At 50.2% G+C, this 21,412-nt stretch overlaps 1 protein-coding gene across 1 annotated transcript in view; it reads right to left on the reverse strand.

Moving 5' to 3' along the window:
* Positions 1-16,451, reverse strand: part of TOX2 (TOX high mobility group box family member 2) — a 149,339-nt gene extending 132,888 nt beyond the window's left edge. Inside the window, exon 1 of the mRNA XM_069034020.1 lies at positions 16,299-16,451. Coding sequence (XP_068890121.1) covers positions 16,299-16,400 — 102 coding nt within the window. The 5' untranslated portion in view covers positions 16,401-16,451. The remainder of the gene's footprint in view (positions 1-16,298) is intronic.
* Between the last annotated feature and the right edge of the window lie 4,961 nt (positions 16,452-21,412).

Genomic DNA, 21,412 nt, shown 5'->3' on the forward strand with positions numbered 1-21,412 from the left:
GCACAGCATTTTACCACCCATAATTTCATGGCTTCGCACCAGCTATGAGCTCTGTTTCACTTTGGGACAGAAAAGGGGCATTGCCACAACCAACACTGGAACGCTGCATCCTGGGGGAAGCTGTGGAACAGAGCTCCAGAGTCCAGAGCTGCTCCAGCAGCACATCCCAGCCAGCCCTGCATGGAAAACAGCCCCTGCTCACAGTGGGGAGCTAATCCCTCCAGCAGGATATCCAAGTCATCCCCACCCACGTTTTCTAATTCACAGATAACAAACTAAATGCAACATTAAGCTTAAAATAAAAGCATTGGCACCTTTGCACAAAGACATCTGGGCTTCTCTTTCTAATGCATTTAGCTGCTTTTTAAGAAAATGTCCTCATTATTTTCTGGGAAAGGAAAAGAGGCAAGCAGGTGGTCCCTGACTGCATGTGTCATGTGTCCCCTGCCATGCTGTTCTGTGACTGAACAGAACATTTACATGGGTCTGAACAGCTGCTTGCAATGGGCATGGGGACAGCAGAGCCCCCAGCTGCTGTTCTCCTCTCACCTGCTGTGTTACACAGAGCCACGGAGTGGGTTGGGTTGGAAGGGACCTTAAAGCCCATCTCAATCCACCCCCTGCCATGGGCAGGGACAGCTTCCACTATCCCAGGGTACTCCAAGCCCTGTCCAACCCAGCCTTGGACACTTCCAGGGATCCAGGAGCAGCCACATCATTGGATACTGCTGGAAAAGCAGCCTGTGCTGAGTTTTCAGCAGCCTCAGCTCCCACCCTGTGTGTGTATTTACAGCTCTGGGAGCTGCCTCTGGACACGGGTGCACAGGAGCCTCTGGTGCTCACTCAAGGCACCTCACACGCCCCAGAGCTACTGGTGCAATTCCTGACACACTCAGCACCAGCAGTGAGCACTTTCCTACTGCTTCCCATTTTCCCATCACGGTTAGGAAAAAAGAAAACCAAGAAATCCCCCAAACTGCAAGTGTCTGCTGTTGTTCAGAAGTTATTTCACCAAAGTCTGTTTACTCATGTGCTGACACATGGAGAGGCTTTATTTAAAGCATTGAAAAGCTTCTTGGCTGCCCTCCTCACGCTGCCCAGTGCCCCCCAGTTCCAGATGTAAATGTGAAACCTATTTGTGGGGGTGAGATGCTGCATCACTGAGGTGAGTGAAGGGAGGAGGGAAGATGAGGAGCATGAAGAATTACATCAAGAACTGGCCCCCAGAGACCTGTGTGATGCACATCCCCACATCACACTGGCAGCTCCCAGCATCCAACCCCGCTGGGGTTTGCTTGCTCCAGAGCAGGAATTCATTTGCACTCAACTAATGTAAGCCCAAAGTGCTTTCAAACAATACTCCTCTAACAGAGACATTATGAAAGCCATTATTCTTCTGTTTAGAGTCAAACTAAGCACATACAAAGGTAACTTCATTTTAAACAAACTACCATCACCACAAACAATGGATACCAAATGCTCTTTTCCAATATACAAGGAATTTAACTCTCATTTTTGCTCTTCTTGAAGGAGTCAAGAATACCAGCTTGGCAAACACCAGCTTGTGCAGGAACACGATGAAGAAACTGGAAAACACTTCCCTCCAATTCTTCCTCCTTAATGAGAGTTAAGGAAGTCTAATAATACATTTAATTTCAAGATCTCTTTCCTCCTGCTTTCTAGAGAAGCATATAATCCAATGACACACCGAAACAAAAAATTCTTTCTTTCTAAATTATTTTTAAATTGCTCCCAGTTATGTTCTTGAAAGTATTCCCAGTTGTCTGTGACATTATCGGGCTTCCTACCCACCCCACCAGCATCCTTGAGGATTGGGAGGGGGCTGTGTTTGCTGCTATGGCTGGATAAATCCAAAGCAGCTCAGAGGAAGCAGATTTGCTCCACAGGGAACAAGCCTGATCCCAATGTCCTCTGTGCCACAATATTGCTTGTCCAGACCACCTCTGACTTCAGCCCTATTTGACAGAGCCCAGAACTCCAGGTCACACCCAGCATCAGTCACCTGGCGCCTTTACCTGTATCCAGGTGAATCCTAAATGTCAGTTTTGCTCAGCAGCACAGATATACCTGCAAGCTGCTATCCCAAAGCTGCCACTGCTACCACTCAGGGAAACTCAGAGCTCAGGTGGGCACAGGTGGCATGAAATGCTGGGATGACCAAGCCATGCCCTCTGGAGCGAGCAGTCCCAGGGGAAGACTCCAGACAGAGCAGCAGGTGGGAGCTCTTCATCAAAACCACCCAAGTGGATTTGCACAGAGCTTTTCCCCCTCTCTGCCATGTCATGGATGCCATGGGCAGTGCAGAGCTCTGGCAGCAATGCCCAGCCCTGGTTTATAGAGCTCCTCCAGGGTGGAGACTCCACCACTGCCCTCCTGTCCTCCCAGCAGCTCTTCCTGAGCCTCAAGGGCTTCATTTGACCACGGGCAACACGGGGAAGTGAAGGTTATTCCTCCCACCACCAGGACAGTCGCTCAGTGCTGATGCTGAACCTTGTTCCAAATATATCTTTGGAATCAGAATCCTCTCCTGCAGCCCCAGCACCACCCAGCACACGCTGCTGGTGCCAGTCCCAGCACTGCTCCTCAGCCCAAATGGCAACGCTGCAGGTTCAGTGTTCCTTTGAGGACAATCTTCTGGATGCTGGGACACCTTGTAGGAACACCCTCTGGAGTCCCACCATCCCTGCCCCCGTGCTGGAGGATGCATGCAGATACACCAGAAGGTCCAACAGTTGCTGGAGGCTGCCAGAACATCCTCTTTAACCTCCAGTCCCACTGCAATGCCACCACAGAACCAAAACAGACAGCCAGAACACCCAGACAGCTTTGGCTGGATGTGGCCCCTGAGCCCCAACCCACAGCTGTGCCCATTCAATGCCATCCCTAGTTTGAGAAATGGCATTTCTTAGTGGGAACTCGAGTGCCTCATGGAAACAGGGTCCTGCACAGGCAGGTTGGTTGTTGCAGAGCATCTCACAGCTGTGCTGCAGTGCAGCAGAGCACCAGGCCAGATTCCCCCAGCCACGGAACCGACCTGGGCATCCTTTAATTCTGTGGCAGTGAGGATTAACTGGACACCGCAATAGTTGTAGATGCACAGCAGTCTTAAACCTTCATCAGCCTTACAAAAGCTAATTTATTATCATTTCTGCTCCAAGAACAACCTCTGCCTTCATTTACACCTTCACTGGCTCAAAGGAAGTTTCAGAGGTAAAACCTGGACAAATTTTATCAATGAGTTCAAATCTTGAGCTAAATCAGAAGGAGGAATGGATTTACCCTAATCCCCTCCAAACATTCATCAACATCACCTGCCAGCTCAGCAGGATTTAATCTCTTTTTAATCTCTCAAAAGCAGTAGAGTGGATGGGGAAGAGGTTGGGCACACAGCAATGGTGGATCTCTCTCTCTCTCTTTTTCTTTCTTTTTTGAGAGAATCCTGGCTGCCAAATCACATAAAGCAGCACTTGGAAACTCATTAGGATTTTGCTAATATCACGTCCCAGGTAAATAACTGGTTTGGGTAGAACACTATCTGGCTGAGGAGAAGAGGTGCCCACCCAGGAGCCTTGGAGGAAACACGGTATCTCCATGAGCGTGCTTCGGGAGCTCCAATTCCACGAGCTGGCTGGCAGCAAGCAAGCACAGGGACTGCTCAGGCAGGCTCTGCCCTGGACCGAGGGCAGGGATGGGGTGGAGATGCACCAAGTGGTAGCAGAACCCTCCCAGAGCATCCACCCACACCGCTACAAACCCGTGTGCTGAAAACGCAGCTTTGCTCCGCAGGTACCGCGCCCTACAAACAGCTCCAATCCCAGCCCTGAGCGCCTCACAGGGAGCTCTCCTGCCTCCCACTAAAGCTGCCAGTGGCAGTGGCGACGCTGGCTCAGATGGCCGGGGTTGTCATGGCCAGTGCCACCCCACCCCTTGGCTCAGCAGCCCGGGGGACCCCTGGCACAGCACAAAGCTGATGGCAGCGGAGCCAGTGCGGGGGCGAATCCGATCCAGCGCCTTTGGGAGCCCCCGGATGGGAGCGTTAGCGTGTGATTCGAGGTTTTCATAACACCACTGAGCGATTTTGGCAGAAACAATTGGTATTAGCAAGGAAAAGGAAGCATCAGGAACAGCCGGCAGAGCAAAGAGACACCTCTCGCAGCAGCCCCCAGGCTAGGGAGAAAATAAAATAGCAAATGCAACAGAAGCAACACTTGGACAGCAGAGAGGGAGAGGGGAAGCCTCCGCAGAGGGAAACCAAGCCCGAATCGTGGCTGAGACAAGCAGGGAATTAAACTTTCCGTTATCACCTCCTTCCCACCCAGCTTTGCGCTTCACCAAGGCGCTCCAGTCACGCCTGCCACACTCAGACATGACCGGGGCTCAAAGCTGAGCCTCACGGGGCTCCAGGGCTGGGAGGGATGAGCAGCTCCCACTAATTGTGGGGCTCCCCAGAGCTCAGGCAGGGACACAAGGCATGGAGCTCACTGGCCAACCAGCCCCGCAGAGCCTGGCTCTGTCACTGCACCCAGCAATGCACCGCACTCTGAAACCTTCAGTCGCACAAATGTCTTCATTTTTAACTCAACTCAGCCTGGTGGTGCTGGGTTTCACTCTGGGAGGTTCTGTTTATCACAGAATATTCTGACTTGGAAGTGACTCTCAAGGATCATCAAAGTCCAACTCCTGGTCTGGCAGGGGAACAGCCTCAAGGAGCCCAAACCAAATCCAGAGAAGCCCCAAGGAAGGCTGGATCATCCCACTGGCCTCATTAGTGGCTCCACAATGGCCAAAGAGATGAGGCCCCCAGTTTCAGGTGGTCCTGCTGTATGTCCCACACTGCCATCAGAGAATCAGAGAATCATAAAGGTGGGAAAAGACCTCCAAGATCATTGAGTCCAACCATCAACTCAGCACTGCCCGGGCCACCACTAAACCATGTCCCCAGGCACCACATCTCCACGTTTTTGGAAGCACATGCCCACACCCAGAGAGCAGGACAGCAACCAGCAGCCCTATCTCACGGCTTCTGAGGACATCTGGTCCCTCGGCACTGTGGCCTGGTGTCCCAGGGACGGGAAGAACCCCAGCAGCTCTCCAGGAGCCTGTGGGTCCTGCAGCCTTCCTGCTGTAACTGTGCTAAGCAAGGAAGCAGCCTGTTCTCGAGACCTTTTTGTGCCAAGCAGAGCATCCCTTCCAAGCTGGCACCGTCCCCATGCTCATGGCACGGTGACAGTGACACAAGCTCAAGCCCCAGATCCAGCACCAAGCTCTTCCTGCCTCTGAGCTATCCAAGATTTCCAGCTCTGGCAGCAAATGAGAAGCTCCAGTTGAGCTTCATCAACATCCTAAGACAATTCCTCAAAACACGAGGATGTTAAAATCCACATTTCCCAGGGAATTCAAGCAGTGCTTTCCTGAAAATGGGAACTATCCGTGGCTTCACGTGCAGCTTCTGGAGGGCAGCTCTGGATAGCAGGACTTAAAATCTAACTTAACCAGGAAAGTGTCCATGATAAACTTGGATTTGCCTGCAATACAAGGATCCTGGTTTAGAATCCAGTTTGGGTTGGAAAGGACCTTAAAGATTATCCCCCTGCCATGCACAGCACAGGAAGGTGAAGGAGTGGGAAAAGAGGATGATCATTTTGTGCAAGGCTGCTCTTGATTCCAGCTCTTTACTAATTTCCTCTCAATCTTGCGCATTGTGACCTTTCCAGGCAAAAAATAATTTTTTTAAAAAATATAATAAATAAATAAATAATAGGAATGCATGCAGGGAACGGATGCCAGAGCCAGCTCTGGAGCCTGCAATCCAGATCCCTGCTCCCAGGACATATTTCTAAATCTCAGTCAATACCACATGTTTTCCAAGGAACAAGGCATTTCACATTTTATTAATTTTAACTTAAAGCCCTTTTTATTGCAAACTTTCTATTTAGCATTTGATTGCAGCCACCACCACTGAGACTCTCACTGTATTAGAGCAGAAAATCTATTGATATTTTTCTTTCCTGCCATCTCAGTCCCAGAAGGTGCTATTGAAATTAGCTCAAATACACTTCCAGAGGTCCCTTCCAGCCTGAGCTGCTTTCTGATTTTTAACATGTATTTGTTTCTTTGGTGTTCTCACACAAACTTGGTACCCCACTTCCACAGGTGATTGAAGCTCCATGTTGTTATTCCCACCAGGATTTGGCCTCTCCTAAAAAGAAGGCCAAATATGCCAAACAACTCACTTAAAGGCCTGCAACTTTATGAAGCTAAAAAGACCATTTCAGTATTTTTCCACTTTTCAAAGCCCAACACTTAAATGGAAAAACCAACTTAATAGAGTGCTCAAACCACCACCACTCTGATCTGATTTAAATCAAATGGTTAAATACTCCACATGTTTGGCACAGCCAGAACTATCTGCTTTGCAAACAGATGGCCACCCACTATTAATTTGCCACCTTGACACAGAAATGCAGGTTGTCAATTAATTAAAAAACAAACGCCAGCAGTCTTCAGTTCACATTATGACCTGCAGCCTTTCCTCTTTATCTTAAGCAGAGGAAAAAAAATAGATATATAAAACTACCACCTACTAACGCAGACTCTTGGCACGTAATAAATGCTGTTCTCAGCTTGAACAGATTTATCAAGTTTAAACCACCATGTCGCCAACATCCGTCTGGGGTAGAGGAGCCCAGACCATAATTCCAGTGTCGGTCCCTAAATATCCCTGGATTGAAGGCTGACCTCACTGTCTGGCTGCAGGGCTGGACCCACGGCGCTCGCTGGAAGGTTTTTCTTCAAGGGCTGTTTGATCTTCAATCAGCAATGCTTATCAGTGCTAAAGTCTGCCAGCCATTCCCAAAAGTTTGATATTTTTAACAGCACATTCTTCTTCTCCTTTGAACGCCATTTAGAGACAAGATAATGCAGCAGGGGAAAAGTTGCCTTCCTGGGCTGAGCATGGACAAACAGAGCAGGATCCGACTGGGGGGGGGAATATTTTCCAGTGCTACAAGCCCCAGTTTCTGTGCTTTATGTCCCACCTCCTCCCTGTACTTCTTCTTCTTCATACAATATTCTAATACTTTTTTGGGCCACTGCATAAGCTGAGACAAACCAAGATAGTTCAGTTAGAAGACACTAAAGTTTTCATACATTTTATTTCCATGCTGACAAAGTTTCTCTTCTTTTTGTTAAAGACTCCAGGGCACGCTGCCCCTCTTCTGACAGTAGGGACTACAGATCTAATTCCCTAAAAATACATCATTCTCCTGCTGCAGGCACAATGTTCTGAGACAGCTCAGTATATAAAGTCCCTCTGTTCAAGGGAGCACCCAAGAAAAATGAGAAACAGGGAAGGGATTTGTTATTTGTTGATAAAAATAAAAAAAATATGTTAGGGTTCAGTAACTGTAAGCAATGCAACAAAATCACAGAATAGCTTGGGCTGGATCTCATGCCACCTCCTGCCATGGGCAGGGACACCTTACACTAGCCCAGCTTGCTCCAAGCCCTGTCCAACCTGGCCTTGGGCACTGCCAGGCATCCAGGGGCAGCCACAGCTTCTCTGGGCACCCTGTGCCAGGGCCTGCCCACCCTCACAGGGAACAATTCCTTCCCAATATCCCATCTAACCCTGCCCTTGAGCAGTGGGAAGCCATTCCCTGTTGAGTAATCCAGACCTATGTCCCAAGTCCCTCTCCAGCTCTCCTGGAGCCCCTTTAGGCCCTGCAAGGGGCTCTGAGCTCTCCCTGGAGCCTTCTCCAGGCTGAACACCCCCAGCTCTCCCAGCCTGGCTCCAGAGCAGAGGGGCTCTGGCCCTTGGAGCATTTCTGTGGCCTCCACTGGACTCGCTCTAACAGCTCCAGGTCCTTCTTACATTGGGGGCTTTCAGCAGCCTGCCCTGCACCCTCCCACAGCACCACAAAGTCCCTGGCAGCATCTTCCCCAAGGCATAAAGGAGAGGTGATGGTGGGGTAGAATCAAACAGCTCATCCTTGACCAAGAGTTCAGCTCTCAGGGGAGAAAGGAGCTCAGCCTGCACTGCTGGAACAGGACTGAGCTCCACCAGCTCCCCACATGGACCAGCACCACATGAGGCCAAGCTCTCCACTACCACAAAGTCCTCCCCCTCGCAGCAGCATCCTTCACACTAAAACTGTTGTGTTTGAGGGTTTTCAAAAGGCTTGACCACTCCCAAAGAGCCCACACAGCCCTACCACCTTGCCAGGGAGAGGGAGATGTTCAGGAATAAACTGCTGGGTGACCATGGCTGGAATGGTGAAACTGTTACATCGGTATAAACATGGAGATCCACATCTTTGGAAGAGAGAAACCTTTCAGATGTCCCAGGCTCTGCTTGCACTTCTCCACGGACCTGGATCTCCTGCAAGGGATGCTCAGCGTGGCTCAAATTAATCCTGAAATAACCCCCAAATATCTGGGAGGCCCTGAACTGAGCTGCTGCTTCTGGAGAGGGAGATCTAGGCCATTCCTGAAGAGGATAAAAGGCAGAGCCATGACACAGCTCTTATCTCCCAGCCTTGGCCACTGGCAAGAACAGAGATGGAGAGGAAGATGATTGTTTTTTCTAAAGTGGAGAGGAAAAGCACCGTGCACAGGCAGACAGCTGGAAAGAAAGGGGATGGCAGCTGGAAAGAAAGGGGATGGAGCCTCCCTGACGAGCCCAGATGGGGATGGAAACTCTGACTCATGGGTAGGTTTTGTGGGAAGAGAAACCTGCTAATGTGATCCAGCTAATCCGATAAAAAAGTGCTCCTTGCCACTGGGGGGTGGAACAGGATCCATGGGGTCATGGGGAAAATACAACCTGGGTGACAGTGAGGACGGTGGCACGTCACCAGAGGGGAGGGTGGCACGTGCCAGGGCTTCTCCTCCACCTCCCCTGAGCACCACCGTGCCAGGGCTGTCCCAGACCTTCTCCTCGAGGCTGAGGGTCTCTGCTGCCTGCAAGAAGATGCTCGTTAGGAATGGGGAGACGAGGCTCAGGGCAGAGCTGCAGCAACTTCTGCCACCCACCCCACAGGTCCTCCAACTGTCACCCCCCTTTTCTAGCACCTGCGAAGTCATGAGATCCTTAGGAACCCAGGGAAAAAAGGCAGCATGAGAGCAAGGGGCTGAGTCCTCAAACCAACAGAAAAGAATTAAACCTTCTACATTTTAAACACTGGCAAAATTCAACCTCCTGTGTCGATGTCCAGCCCAGAATTAGAGGTCAAGAAGCTGCCTCGGACCAAGGCTGGCCCGATTTCTGCAAGTCAGGTTCCTCTGGAGCCACGTGCAGCTACCAACACAAACCAGCACTCCAATAACCTCTCCATAGGAACAATTCCTGGCCCGGGGCCCCGTTTAACACTTCCCTCCCGGTTCCTTTCGCCACAGAGCCGAGCTGCAATCTCACAGTCGTCAGGAAGAGATTTAATTATATCTGCAGAGGTCAAGCAATCCATGCAAAAGATGAGGATGGCGGAGAGAGATTCTGTGGCACAACGCAAAGATTTCGCCTGCAGCACCGCGGCAGCCAGGGCCATTTTTCAGGGCAGAAATGGCATCCGTCAGAACAAAACCTCCAGAGGGAAACAATAGGAAAAGGTGTGGGGGAGGCAGACAATTAATATATTTAAATCTGGTCTTATAGCTGCAAAATCAGGCAATTTAATGCTGTTTTCTACCAATTTTTTTCCTGTTTTTTAAAGAGTGGTGTGATCAGTGCTTGTTCCAGTAAGTTTTGTTGGGAGATTTCTTCCTGCTGAAGCTGAGCTTTGTATCCCCATGTATCCACTATAATGACATGTACAATATATAATACATCATATATCATACATCATATAATTTAGATCATCTATTAGATAACAGCTAATTTATATACACCGTAGAATACAGTATATGTCACATATAATTTATGTGCAATATTATAGAACATACATTATGCATTATTTAATTATATTAAAACGAGTGTAAAATCACAAAGGTGGAACATTAGAGCTCCAACCTCCAATTAGGGATTAATAGTATGAAAGCTCTAATCACACTAACACTTCAGCCTGACTTGAGGAATACTGAATCAGAGCTCAAGAGGAGGCAGAGGTGCTGCTGCATGACAGTTCAGACAGAAGCCTCGCACTCACCGGATGGAAAATTGTCAGGAAAAACACATTAGCAACACAATAACTTATTTTTAATGTGGAGCTGTTAGGAAAACACAATTATATGCTTCATTTATACTGCAAGATATAACCCAACTTATGGTAAAAGCATTTGGAGCTCATTTTGTGAAAAAAAAAAACCAGAGGAGCACAAACGTAATAGGGAAAAATTGCACCTCAAGGGGAAAATGCTCCCCCCCTCCAAGTGAGGCTGGTCCGTGGTGGTGGAGCATCCTCACCTCACACTCCTTGTACCCAGCAGGAAAGAGATGCAAAGTGAAGGCAGAAGGAAAATAGAGATTTTGCAAAATGCTGCAGAAATCTCACAGGGGTAACAACGACCCCCAGGAAAGGAGCTGGCAGTGCCCACCCTCACAACGAGGAAAAGCTGGGAGGGCTCTGCAAGGTTCCAGGTGCTGTCCCACTGCCCTGGCACGAGGATCAGCCGTGCACTCCCCAAGTTACAGGGTGCTCTGGTCTGTTACAAGCAAAATACAGTTTATTCATGGAATGCTTTCTCCATTACAGATGCACAGGCTGATCCTGGTGCCTGCTGCAGGCTCAGAGGTCCAAGCGCAGAGCTGTTCATGGATTTACCCTGCAGTCAGGTGATGTAACACCCACAGGCTTTGGAGCACTGATTCAGGGGACAATCATTGATTTGAGGAATCATAAATAAATCAGAGAAACTTGTACGGTTTTGATCCTGTATTTTTTGTCTCGTGATGTCTCCTCTGCTACAAGGACTTCCATGGATCAGGCCCTGGACAAGGTTATTCAGAAGCAGCCCAAACAAACATGTTGTTATACACAAGTCAGACTGGTCTTCAAAACATCTCCCATTGTTCCCAAAACAACCAGATTAAAGCCTCCCTTCTGTGCATGCAGAGAGAACAACATTTTCTATGAATGGATGGACATTCATTATTTAGTTCCCAATCCCTGACTTAAAGCCCAAGGCAAAAAATGGAGCTTCAAACACTTTCTGCTGAGCAACCCATCAAAGACCACTCTGGAGAATGCAGGGTTGTCCCACTGAGTAGCTCAAACACTTTTCAGAGGAAGCCCTTGCCTACATTCAGGGCCCTAAAAGAAAAAAAATTGGAAAAAAAAAAAAATCTACATTTGCAAATCAACAGGAGCTGCCTGCCAAATGAGAATGAAATGGGCCCCAAATTAAAAATCTGCTGGACTTTGTTCTCCATCCAAAATCCTCCATCTCCAAAGAAAGATTTATGCTACTTCAAAACAGAGTTGGCTTCGGAAGTAGGAAGGGAAAGAATGCATTTTATCTTCCAGAATGGCAAAGCAGTTCTGGAACAAGGAAAAAGGGACCATGTTTATCACTGCAATGTACAATTTATTGCAAAAGTCAAAACAGACCCTTTCACAGAAATGCATTTGCTACATCGACTCAGGCTCGTACCAGCTCAGATCCCATTTCTGAAGGGTTCTTAAAAGAAGAAGAGAGCATTGGTTGCAGATTAATACCCATCACAAGACCAGTAGATTTTAATTATCCATAATTTATGACGGTGTATTGGCAAAATAGTTGTTGTCAATTTATCAGCCTAAAAGGCAAGAGACAGGATGTGTTTGGAAAGGCAAAGCCGCAGCATCCTACTAGGAAAATTTGGGGAAAGGTTTGATGGTGCTGATGAGCCCTACAGAAATGCTGCAGGGGTGATAACAGGGTCCCCCAGCACAGGGGCTCCCAAAGACCATGGGCACTCCCAGGGTCTCACAGCAGTGTGGATTTGGTATTCCCAGGCTGGGTCCTCCTCCTCCTCCTCCCCCCATCAATCCCCATCAATTCCACTGGTAGGAAATCGGGCATTGTGCTGACCCAGTCTGATCGTTGTAACACCAGAAGCAACCGGGAAGAATTTATATTTAAATTTATTTCTGCAGGAAGAATAGAGATGATAATTCACTCCCCAAAGATGCCCCTGGGGAGCAGGGAGCAGGATCACTCCTCCTGCATCACAGCATCCCTGCACAGCCTGCATGAAAGAGCGCAGGGTACCGTGCTCTGGCAGGATTCCTGTCACAGGCCTCCCTTGCCAAGGCAATTTTGCCTGGGTTGAGAAGGAAAAACTCCCTCTTGAATTTCGTGGACCCCCACACACAATTTAGGATCTAAGAAAAACCCTTCCATGCTGGTGCATCAGCCAGCACACCAGATCCTGGCGCTAAAGCTCTGCTGAGAGCAGAACGAGCCCCGGCGTTACTAAAATGCACATTTTTTTACCATGGTTTACATGTTGTGAAATACAGCTGCAAAATCTCCCTAGAGGTCAAGTGGGAAAAATCCCCACATTTTCTCAAAGCACTTGGAGGGATGGGAAAATGCCCCAACAGGGGCAACACCCCCTTAGGTGGTGTGGGAACAAGGTGCTCTCACCCAAAACACCAGCACTGTACACAAGCAGCTCAAAACCCTGTGAAAGCTTTCCTGGCAAGCGAGCAGGAAGGGGTCTGCAGCAGGTAGCAATGCCCCAGGAAAAAGGTCAGAGGGGACAGAAAAAGGGGTTTAGACACAAATGTAAATAAGGAATCCAAAACAGAGGTAGGTGATTCCTTTAGCAGCGCTCAGGTGGCCGATGACAGGGACGGGTGTCGCAGGTTGGATGAGGGCTCCTCACACTTTCAGCTGAACCTCCCCAGTCCCTGGTGGCCCTGTGCAGACACCAGAGGTGTTCCTGCTGCCCCAATGATGGAGCAGGTCCTGGATCCAGCCCACAGGATGGAGGGGACAGCACTCTGGAGTGGGAAATGTTCATTGCAGCTTGTCCTCTCAGATGGCTCCTTATCACCCCTGCACCTTGGGCTGAGCACTCTGCAGCCCTAAAAATCCTGCCAAGGAGCTTCAGTCCTCCAGGCTGCGAGCAGCAGCTCCCTGGGCACCGGGAAGTTTGGTGCCAGCTCCGCTTCCCAGCTCCATGGCAGGCTGCTCCATGCAGGATCACCAGGGACAGGGACTGGTTTATACAGGGAGCCCTTTTCACCGGCTTCGATGTCACCAGCATTCCTGATCCATCAGATCTCCTCACCAAATGCAGTCAGCAGCAGGGAGGGCTCCTTCTCACCCTGCCTGATGGGGCAGAAGGGCTCTCGTTACCCACTTGTGGGTGTCCAGCCCCTCACTACCTTCTCCATCCCTCCCAGTGGCCAGCCCTTCCAGGGAAACCAGGGGTGCTGTGGAAGCAGTTAAAGAAAGGGTGAAAAAGCCCTCATTCTGGGGAGGCCTCTGCTGAACACACACTCCCATTTCATTACCCCTCTAAACATCCCTTGTCCTTTCAGAAATGGAAATGCTGATATGCAGTAGGCCCCTGTGTAGCTGCAAAGAGGAATTGTGGCTGACTGCAGCGTGCAGGCGAGACTGGAGACCTCCCGGTAACAATATCATGTCCAGTAAGTGCACAAAACAATTCCATTAACGTTTCAGGCCGCTTTGGGCTAAGGCAGCTCACGGCGATGGCAGAGCTCTGCCGTGCTCCCAGCGAGTTATTTATGCACAGTGGCACTGCACAGCCCAGCTTTGCTGCCTCCCCCTAAAGAAATAAATAAATAAATGAAGGGGAAAATCAAAACAAAACAAAAAAAAACCCTGAACAAAACAAGCCTTTTAAATCAAAGGGCTTTAGAGCCCCCCCCATAAACTCAGGGAAGCAGGAGGACAGCAAAGAGCCTGTAAGTGCTCCTTGCCCAGGTCCTTCCTAGAGATGGATTTTGTCCGGGATATCTGCACACCATAGTGGGAGAATTCTGATTTTTCCAGGCCACCCTACCCTCCTCGGTAGCTTTTTAAGTGGAAATGCTTTGAGGCAGACACTGTCTCAGCCCAGCCGTGGGCTGAGCCACCAGCACCGGACAGGAGCAATGGGGTTGGGACCGGTGTGAGGTTCTGGAGTTTCCCAGTATCCCATGTGGCTCCAGGAAGCAGGAGCGCTCAGGAAGTGCTCTCCATGGCAGGCACAAGAGAACAGCAGGCTGCTGGTGATCCTCGGCTGGGTCCCACCCCGCACCTGCCGGAGTTATCCGAAGGGAAAGCAGCAGGAGACACTTCCTCCTGCTCCACGGTCTGACGCTGAAGTTACAACCCTTATACCTGCAGTCTGTCAGGGAAACAGAGTCAGCCCATTTCATCCCTGGCTTCATTCCAGCGGCCTCATGCCACAGACAAACGTGCACGGCTGTGCATAAGCAAATGTCATTTGATAACTCAGAAAAGAAAAGAAGCGGGGGGGAAGCGCCCTGACTATCAGCAAAGGGTAAGTCACTTCCTTTCTTCTGCCGCTGCCTTAAGATCCTCCGTAGCAGTGACAACAGCAGCATCTGGTGGCAGTGGTCAGTACCTGGGGTGCTCCTCTCCGGTGTCCCATCCACCCCGGCCAGCACCAGCACCCATCGCACCCGCTCACCCGCCGGGGCTGAGCTCGCTGCATACCCAGAAGAGGCGATTTCCTGCAGCCTCCCGGCCGCAGCGGCAGCGAGGACCTGTGGATCAATTGCGCCCGCCTAATCCGGGTCTAATCTCAGGGATTCAGGCCACGGATGAGCTGACGACGAGGGGCCCCGCGCCCCAAAGGCTCGGCCGGGCGCTGCCGGGGGGACACGGGACCGCGCAGCCCCAAGCCTGAGACACTGCGAGCACGGCCACGAGCCCCAGCTCCCGCACAAAACACTGGAAGGCAAAGTAAACCGTGTTGACATCCAACAACTTCTTGGTAAAACCGAGTTCCGAAAGCCAGCAGGATTTGGGGGCAGCCGCAGTTGCCAGTGGCACACGCTCACACGATCCCAGATTTCTGCTTTCACACACTACGGGCTGATGTTTCAGCTGGACAAATGTCCTGCTCCCAGGTGAACCAGCTCTCGTTAGTATTTTAAGAGCGTATTTAGTGTTTTAAGAGCAACGGCAATGACAATAAAACACTTTGAAGCCAGCAGTACGCAGATACAGGCGAAAACAACGAAAGTTGTTTCCTTTCAGTATAATCCAGCATCTCAAAATAAATGAGAACTGTTCGGTTTGCTACAGCTTAATAAAAAGAGATAAATAAGCCAAATGACAGCGAACAGTTAAATACGTATCTTGATACATAAAGATTAATTAGCCGCGTCTGGGAAGCCACACACCTTTCCCTCAGCTTGTGTCTTAAGAGTTTGATCCCAAAGTATCACAACAGTGAGGCAAGCCGGGAGCATCCTGAGCTGCTGTACGGACGCAGGAGAGCATTTTCTCCTTTTATTAACTTTTTTTCAACACAATTAGCCGAATTTGGCCCGGAAGGCAGCAAGGATTACGTCTGGGATGATCCCAGTCCCTCCAAAGGGATCTGTATCCCACGGCTTTGCAGCTGAAAACATCAGCGCTGTTTACCCACACCGAGCAAGGCGATACTCGCAGAGAACTCCTTATCCCTGAAGTAGCATCCATCCCCTTCGCTTCGCCTTCTCTAGGATGAGGGAAATTTCCTACAGCACCTCCGCGCTCTCAAATATCCCCTGAGCATCCCTCTCCCGTTACAAGAGCAGGGTGCTTCGCCTCGCAGCTGCAGCGAGCGGGGAAAATGCGGGTGACGGAGGTCTGGGGGCACACGGACACCCCCAGCCCGGGGATGGTGCTCCCTCCGCAGGAGAGCGCAGGCAGGTAGGGGACGGAGGCGAGGGACGGGGCCGAACCCCGCTCGAGAGGAGCCGCGACCCGGCCCGGCGGCTCCGCAGCTCGCGAAAAAGGTGCAAAACAACAACACGGGGAAGAAAACAGGAAAAAGTACCCGACAACAATCGCAACAACAACCCCCCCACCCCGCGCATCGCCCCGGGCCGAGCGCTCCCGGAGCGGAGGTTAAACCGACCCGGCACGGACACACGGACACCGCGCTCGGCTCCCGGCCCGCCCCGCCGAGCAGCGCCCCGGGCTCGGGCTGCCCCCGCCCGCTGCGGGACCCCGACGGCTCCCCCCGCTCCGCTTCCATACCACTTTCAAAATTCCCTCCCGCAGGAGCCGGGCGCCGCTGGCACTTTCCGTCCCCGTCCCCCGCTCCCGTGCCCGCGGAGCAGCGGCGGGACGCGCCGAGCCCGGGGACCCCCCGCGCCCCCCGGTACCTTGTTGCAGTGATAATAATCCAGCGGCCCGAGGCAAGTGGGGTCCGCGCCGGGCAGCGAGCCCACGGCGGGGGGGGCGGAGGGGTAGAACCGAACGTCCATGCCGGGGCTGCGGGCGGCGGCAGGCGGGGGCTCCAGCGGGCATGGACCCGGCTGCGGCGGCGGCGGTGCCTCTGGCGCGGGGAGAGGGCGGGGAGAGGGCGGGCGGCGGCGCGGGGGGGCGGGCGGCGGCCCCCGGCCCGCCCCGCTCCGCACCGCCCCGCGCCGGGGCCGCTATTGTTCGCGGCGGGGCCGGGCGGCTCCTCCCGCGGCCGCCACCGCCGGGGGCTCGGGCACCGCGGGCAGCGCCGCTGGAGCCCCTCGGAGGAGCCCGGTGCGCTCCCCGTCCTTCATCCCCGGCCGCCCCGGCGAGGGGAAGGCTGCAACAGCAGCCCACCGGTTCCCGCTGCCCGGTGGGGACCCTGTCACATCTTCTGTGCCCCACAGCCCGCACCGTGCCCGGTGTGCCCTCTCCTGACACGGGACGGTGCCCAGCAGCTTCGTTTCCCTCTGCACCTGGTGCCCACCCGCTGATGAAGGATGCTCTCCAGCGCGCTGATCCAGCCGAAGTAGGACCCCAGTAGGAGCCAAATAGGTCCCCCATTTAGAACCCCTACCTGCGCCCTATTTCCGAAAGGCCTGCGCCTCCCCGTGCGCTCTCCCAGGCTGGAGAGAACAGCCAGGTTGAACCCCCGCACCCGGCGCTGGCTTCCTGCTCCCCAGGGCACAGAGATCCTCATTCTCCCCCCACCTCGGCTTTCCACACATCCCAGTCTTTATAATTCCCGCTGCTGGAAGGCAGCTCCATCCGAGACCACCCTCCCTGCCATCCCCCTCCTACTCCCACGGGCAAGGACTTTCAGGGCACAGCAGCATGGAAAACCCAAATGCGCCCGTGGGGAGGGAGGATGCTCGGAGGTGAACAGGCTGGGCGTGCAGGGTTCCCCCTCGCTGCCCAGCTGCCGCAGGCTCCACGCTCTCCCGCGCCCTTCCAGAGGCTCACAACAGATCCCTCTGGAAAAGCAGCTCAGTGGGAGAGAGTACTATAGACAGAGTGGTTTTGCAGTACGTTATCCCATCCCCAGACCGAGGGAAACGCTTGAAAGTTGCAACAACCGATCCGTATGCTGGCAGAGAGCTGGGACGGGGCTGGTAGAGTCAGAGTGCTGGCAAATCTCCAAGAGAAATTGCTTCTTTTCCTTTTTCTTCTTTTTTCTTTTTTTCGTTGTTTTTTTTAAGAAAAACCCCTCATGACTCCGAAGGCTCATTTCCAGCATGCACCCTTCAGGACTCTCTGGAGCTGGAAAACTGAGCTAAATAAATGCTGAGTTCTTCCTCCAGCGTCTTTCGTTGCAAGAGTAGGGCCAGTTCCTGCCAAATTCAGGGAGGGGGGAGGCGGGCTGGGGTTTCGAGGGAATGCCAGCTCCAGGAATCAAGTGATTATGTAAAAATCTTAGCTCTCATTTAAATGAAAAACAAGCTTTCAGCCCTCGTGGTGGTGGAAAAAATTGATTTAAGGATAAAAATTGACTTGGGCACAAAAACTGCTTCACATTTATTATTATTTTTCAAACCGTGTGATTTTTCTGGGGAGCCAGCATCGATCCTGCTGCATTTAGCAGCAAAGCAGATCGGCTTCAGGAGTTCTCCACCAGGGAAGCTGCTCCAAGGGCTCCCAGTCAAAGGCATAATAGAGATGTCTAATATTTTGCATTAAAACTTTGAATATCTGAGCTCCACTGATCTGTGCCCTTCCTGATTTACACACTCCCCAAAAGGACTGGTTTTCCTGTCTCCCTGTTTCAGCAAACACTGAACTGACATGTCACATTATTAAAGCTTCATTATTTTTGTAAAACCTTCCCAAGTAGAGTGACTGGTATATTAGGAAGTATAAATAATTAAAACTAAACGAGAGATGTCAAAATAATGGAACAAAGTGTATTTTATGATGCATTATTCTGGCTTGTTTATCCACAAAATTCAGTAATTAGTAAGCAGCCTCTGAGTCATTAGCAAGGTTTGACTGTATTATTATCTTTATTAATTATCATAATTATTATATTTCCTATACTGTGGAGTCATTGCTAGTGGCTTTGCAGTTAAGGCAGAATTGACTTTCCCACTAAAAGCAGGATTTAATTCCGTTGTTTCCTACAAAAATGAACACATTTCATCACCAAATGTGCAGCAACTCCCCAGCAGATACAACCCAATTTATTTGCAGTGCCTGAGACACCCCATCGCTCCCTTTCAGACCCTTTCAGAGCTCATTTTTTTCCCAATGAAGCCCCATTTCCTCAGATTTACACTGCTCAGCCCTGTCAAACTTTGCCCGTTCATCTGCCTCTGTTAGACCTCGAACAGAGACTGATCTGAGACATCCGGTGTCACAAAGTGCTATTGCTATTAATAGCCAAAATGCTTTTATATATATATATATATATATATTCATATATATGCCAAGGGAAGCTGGCAGAGGGAATGCTCATCATCAGAGGAATGTTCTCTCAGGTCACCTCATGTCTCCAGTGCTTCTCCTCCTCAGACCGTCAGAAGAAGACAACCCAGTGAAGCTGAGCATCACCCCTGGCCAGGGCCTGGGGAGCCACAGGTGTCTCCAGCCTCCATCCATGGTTCTCTGCCCATGCATCAGCAGCTCCTGCCCCTGCCCAGCCCCACCATGTGTCCAGAAAGCCTCCAACTTGTGCCTGCTGCTAAGTCCTCCTTCAGCCTGTTTTTCCCCGTGTTTCAATGTGTTTTGTCCCCGTGGCACTCTGCTGTTGGGCAAATGGGGTCTGCCAGGAGATGCAGATTTGTGTGAACTCCTGCTCTCCTCTCGCACCTCTCCACATAGGATCAACAGTGGACCACGGAGGCGGTCCCAGGGCTGGAGCACATCTGCTCTGAAGGCAGGCTGGGAGAGCTGGAGGTGTCCAGCCTCGAGATGAGAAGACTCCAGGGAGACTTTAGAGCCCCTTCCAAGTGCTGAAGGGAGCCTGTAAAAAAGATTGGGAGAGACTTGTTATCAGGGCTTGCTGTGATACCGCAGAAGGTCAAGACTTTGGGTTTTGCCCAGGTGTCCACAGGTGACAGGAGTGGTCTGGGATGGCTGAAGGGAACCAGCAATACCACTGGAGCTGCAGGATCCCCAAGAGGCCTGAGCCAAGCAGCCAAACAGACTGAAAACACCGATATCTTTTCCTTTCTTTGCCCAGCCGAGTCCCCCCAGACCCCAGAACGTTTGCAGTTGCTTTGGCTGGGCGGCTGAAAGAGGAGCGAGCTCCCAACATGACAACTCACATTTCATGCCTAACGTTAGCCCTGGGACAGAAACAGCAGAGTGTGATTATCTCAGCAATCCCATTTAAGCCACACGGACTCCTCACAAAGAAGGGAAAACTCTACAGTGAGTATTTCTAAATATTAGGCTAAACCTGAACAATCATCATTTCAAAGGCACCTTTCAGAAGCAGGAAAAAGCCTCCGAATCTATCAGTTTCATTATTTGTTTCAAAGTAGTCCTCCTCCTCTAAACAAACCATCTAAAAAGCCTGCTGAAATGATTTTTAAAATAATTTAGCATGGTGCAGTTTATTACTTTAAAATACTGATATCATTTTCCCCACTGTATTATGCAGCTATATTTTGACATTTTAGTCTTATCCCCAGTTTATGTCTGAGAATGATTTAATTCAGAGCTACACTCCTCGTTCCCATTTGCAAGTAGAGGGATTCTAAATATTCAGTAGTTTCAGTGGTCACAAAAAATGCTGAACAAATGGATAAAGCCGATTGCCAATAAACACAATGCAAATGTGTACATTTAAATGCAGTAAAATTGGATTAATTAAATCCACATTGCATCTGGATTTACATGTAATACAAAACAAAATTAAATGCAGCTCAAGAGCTTCCTGTGGCTTTAAAACGGAGCTGATTGAAAACGTCTTCGTTTACCTATGTGGGCTCTGGGTCAGGAGCTGTGCTGGTAAATAGAAACATTCACAATCCACAGAACAAGGTTATGAATTTGGCATTTCGTGTCGTTTAAAATCTAGTGTAAAACTGCATCTCTCTGCTAACAAAACAGATGGTATTAGGCCTTCTTTTTGGCATTGGGTTTTGGTACCTGTCCAAAAAATCTTCTTGACATCCTTTAAATGCAGCTATTTAACCACCTGTCACTTTGCTTTAGATGCCCATTGAATTTCTGACAGGAAAAACATTATTTTGTCTACACGTTATCTCATGACACAAGAAACGCAGCACATACACGGCAAAGTTTACACATTGTGTGAAAATCTCTTTAAAAAAAAAAAAAAGAGAGTTGTTACATGTTAGTAAGGCAATTACTCCATAATTAATGTCATTGATAGGATAAAACATTCCAGAAACCCAAATATAACAAAACAAAACAAGCTCAAACATGACAGGGAAGTATTAAGGACACTGACAACACTGACTTACAATTTTGTTCTGCCCTAGTGAAAACATCTCACCTTTGGTCAAATACCAACCTGGCTGATGCAAATAATTTTCCTCCCCAAAAAACCTTCATTAACATGAATTTGCTAAAGACAAAAGGTCCAAATACTGTAAAATATATCAGCAAGTTTCTTCTTGTGTTCAAGACGATGCAAGTGCTTGGATACCCTGATGCATCAAACCTTGGAACTGTTCTTCATAGAATCATGGAATGGTTTGGGCTGGAAAAGACCTTAAAAATCACCTCATTCCACCCCCTGCCATGGGCAAGGACACCTTCCACTATCCCAGGTTGCTCCAAGCCCTGTCCAACCTGGCCTGGAACACTTCTAGAGTTGGGGCAGCCACAGATTCTTTGGACAACCTTCCTCCTCACCTTCAGGATCTTCTCAAAGGTCACACATATTTGCTTCTGCTGGCCAGAGGTTTCAACACATGAGGCAAGGGAGAACCTTGTCCTTAACCTCACCTCCTTAAACCCATACCCAAAGCCACTCCTGATTTTCCAAAGCATCAAAGCCTCCAAGATGTGTAGGAAACGAATTTACTTGCCAGAAGCAGACTTGGGAGGCAGCTGCAGGTGGCTT

Source organism: Aphelocoma coerulescens, chromosome 20 (assembly GCF_041296385.1).
Source record: "Aphelocoma coerulescens isolate FSJ_1873_10779 chromosome 20, UR_Acoe_1.0, whole genome shotgun sequence".
NCBI lineage: Eukaryota > Metazoa > Chordata > Aves > Passeriformes > Corvidae > Aphelocoma > Aphelocoma coerulescens.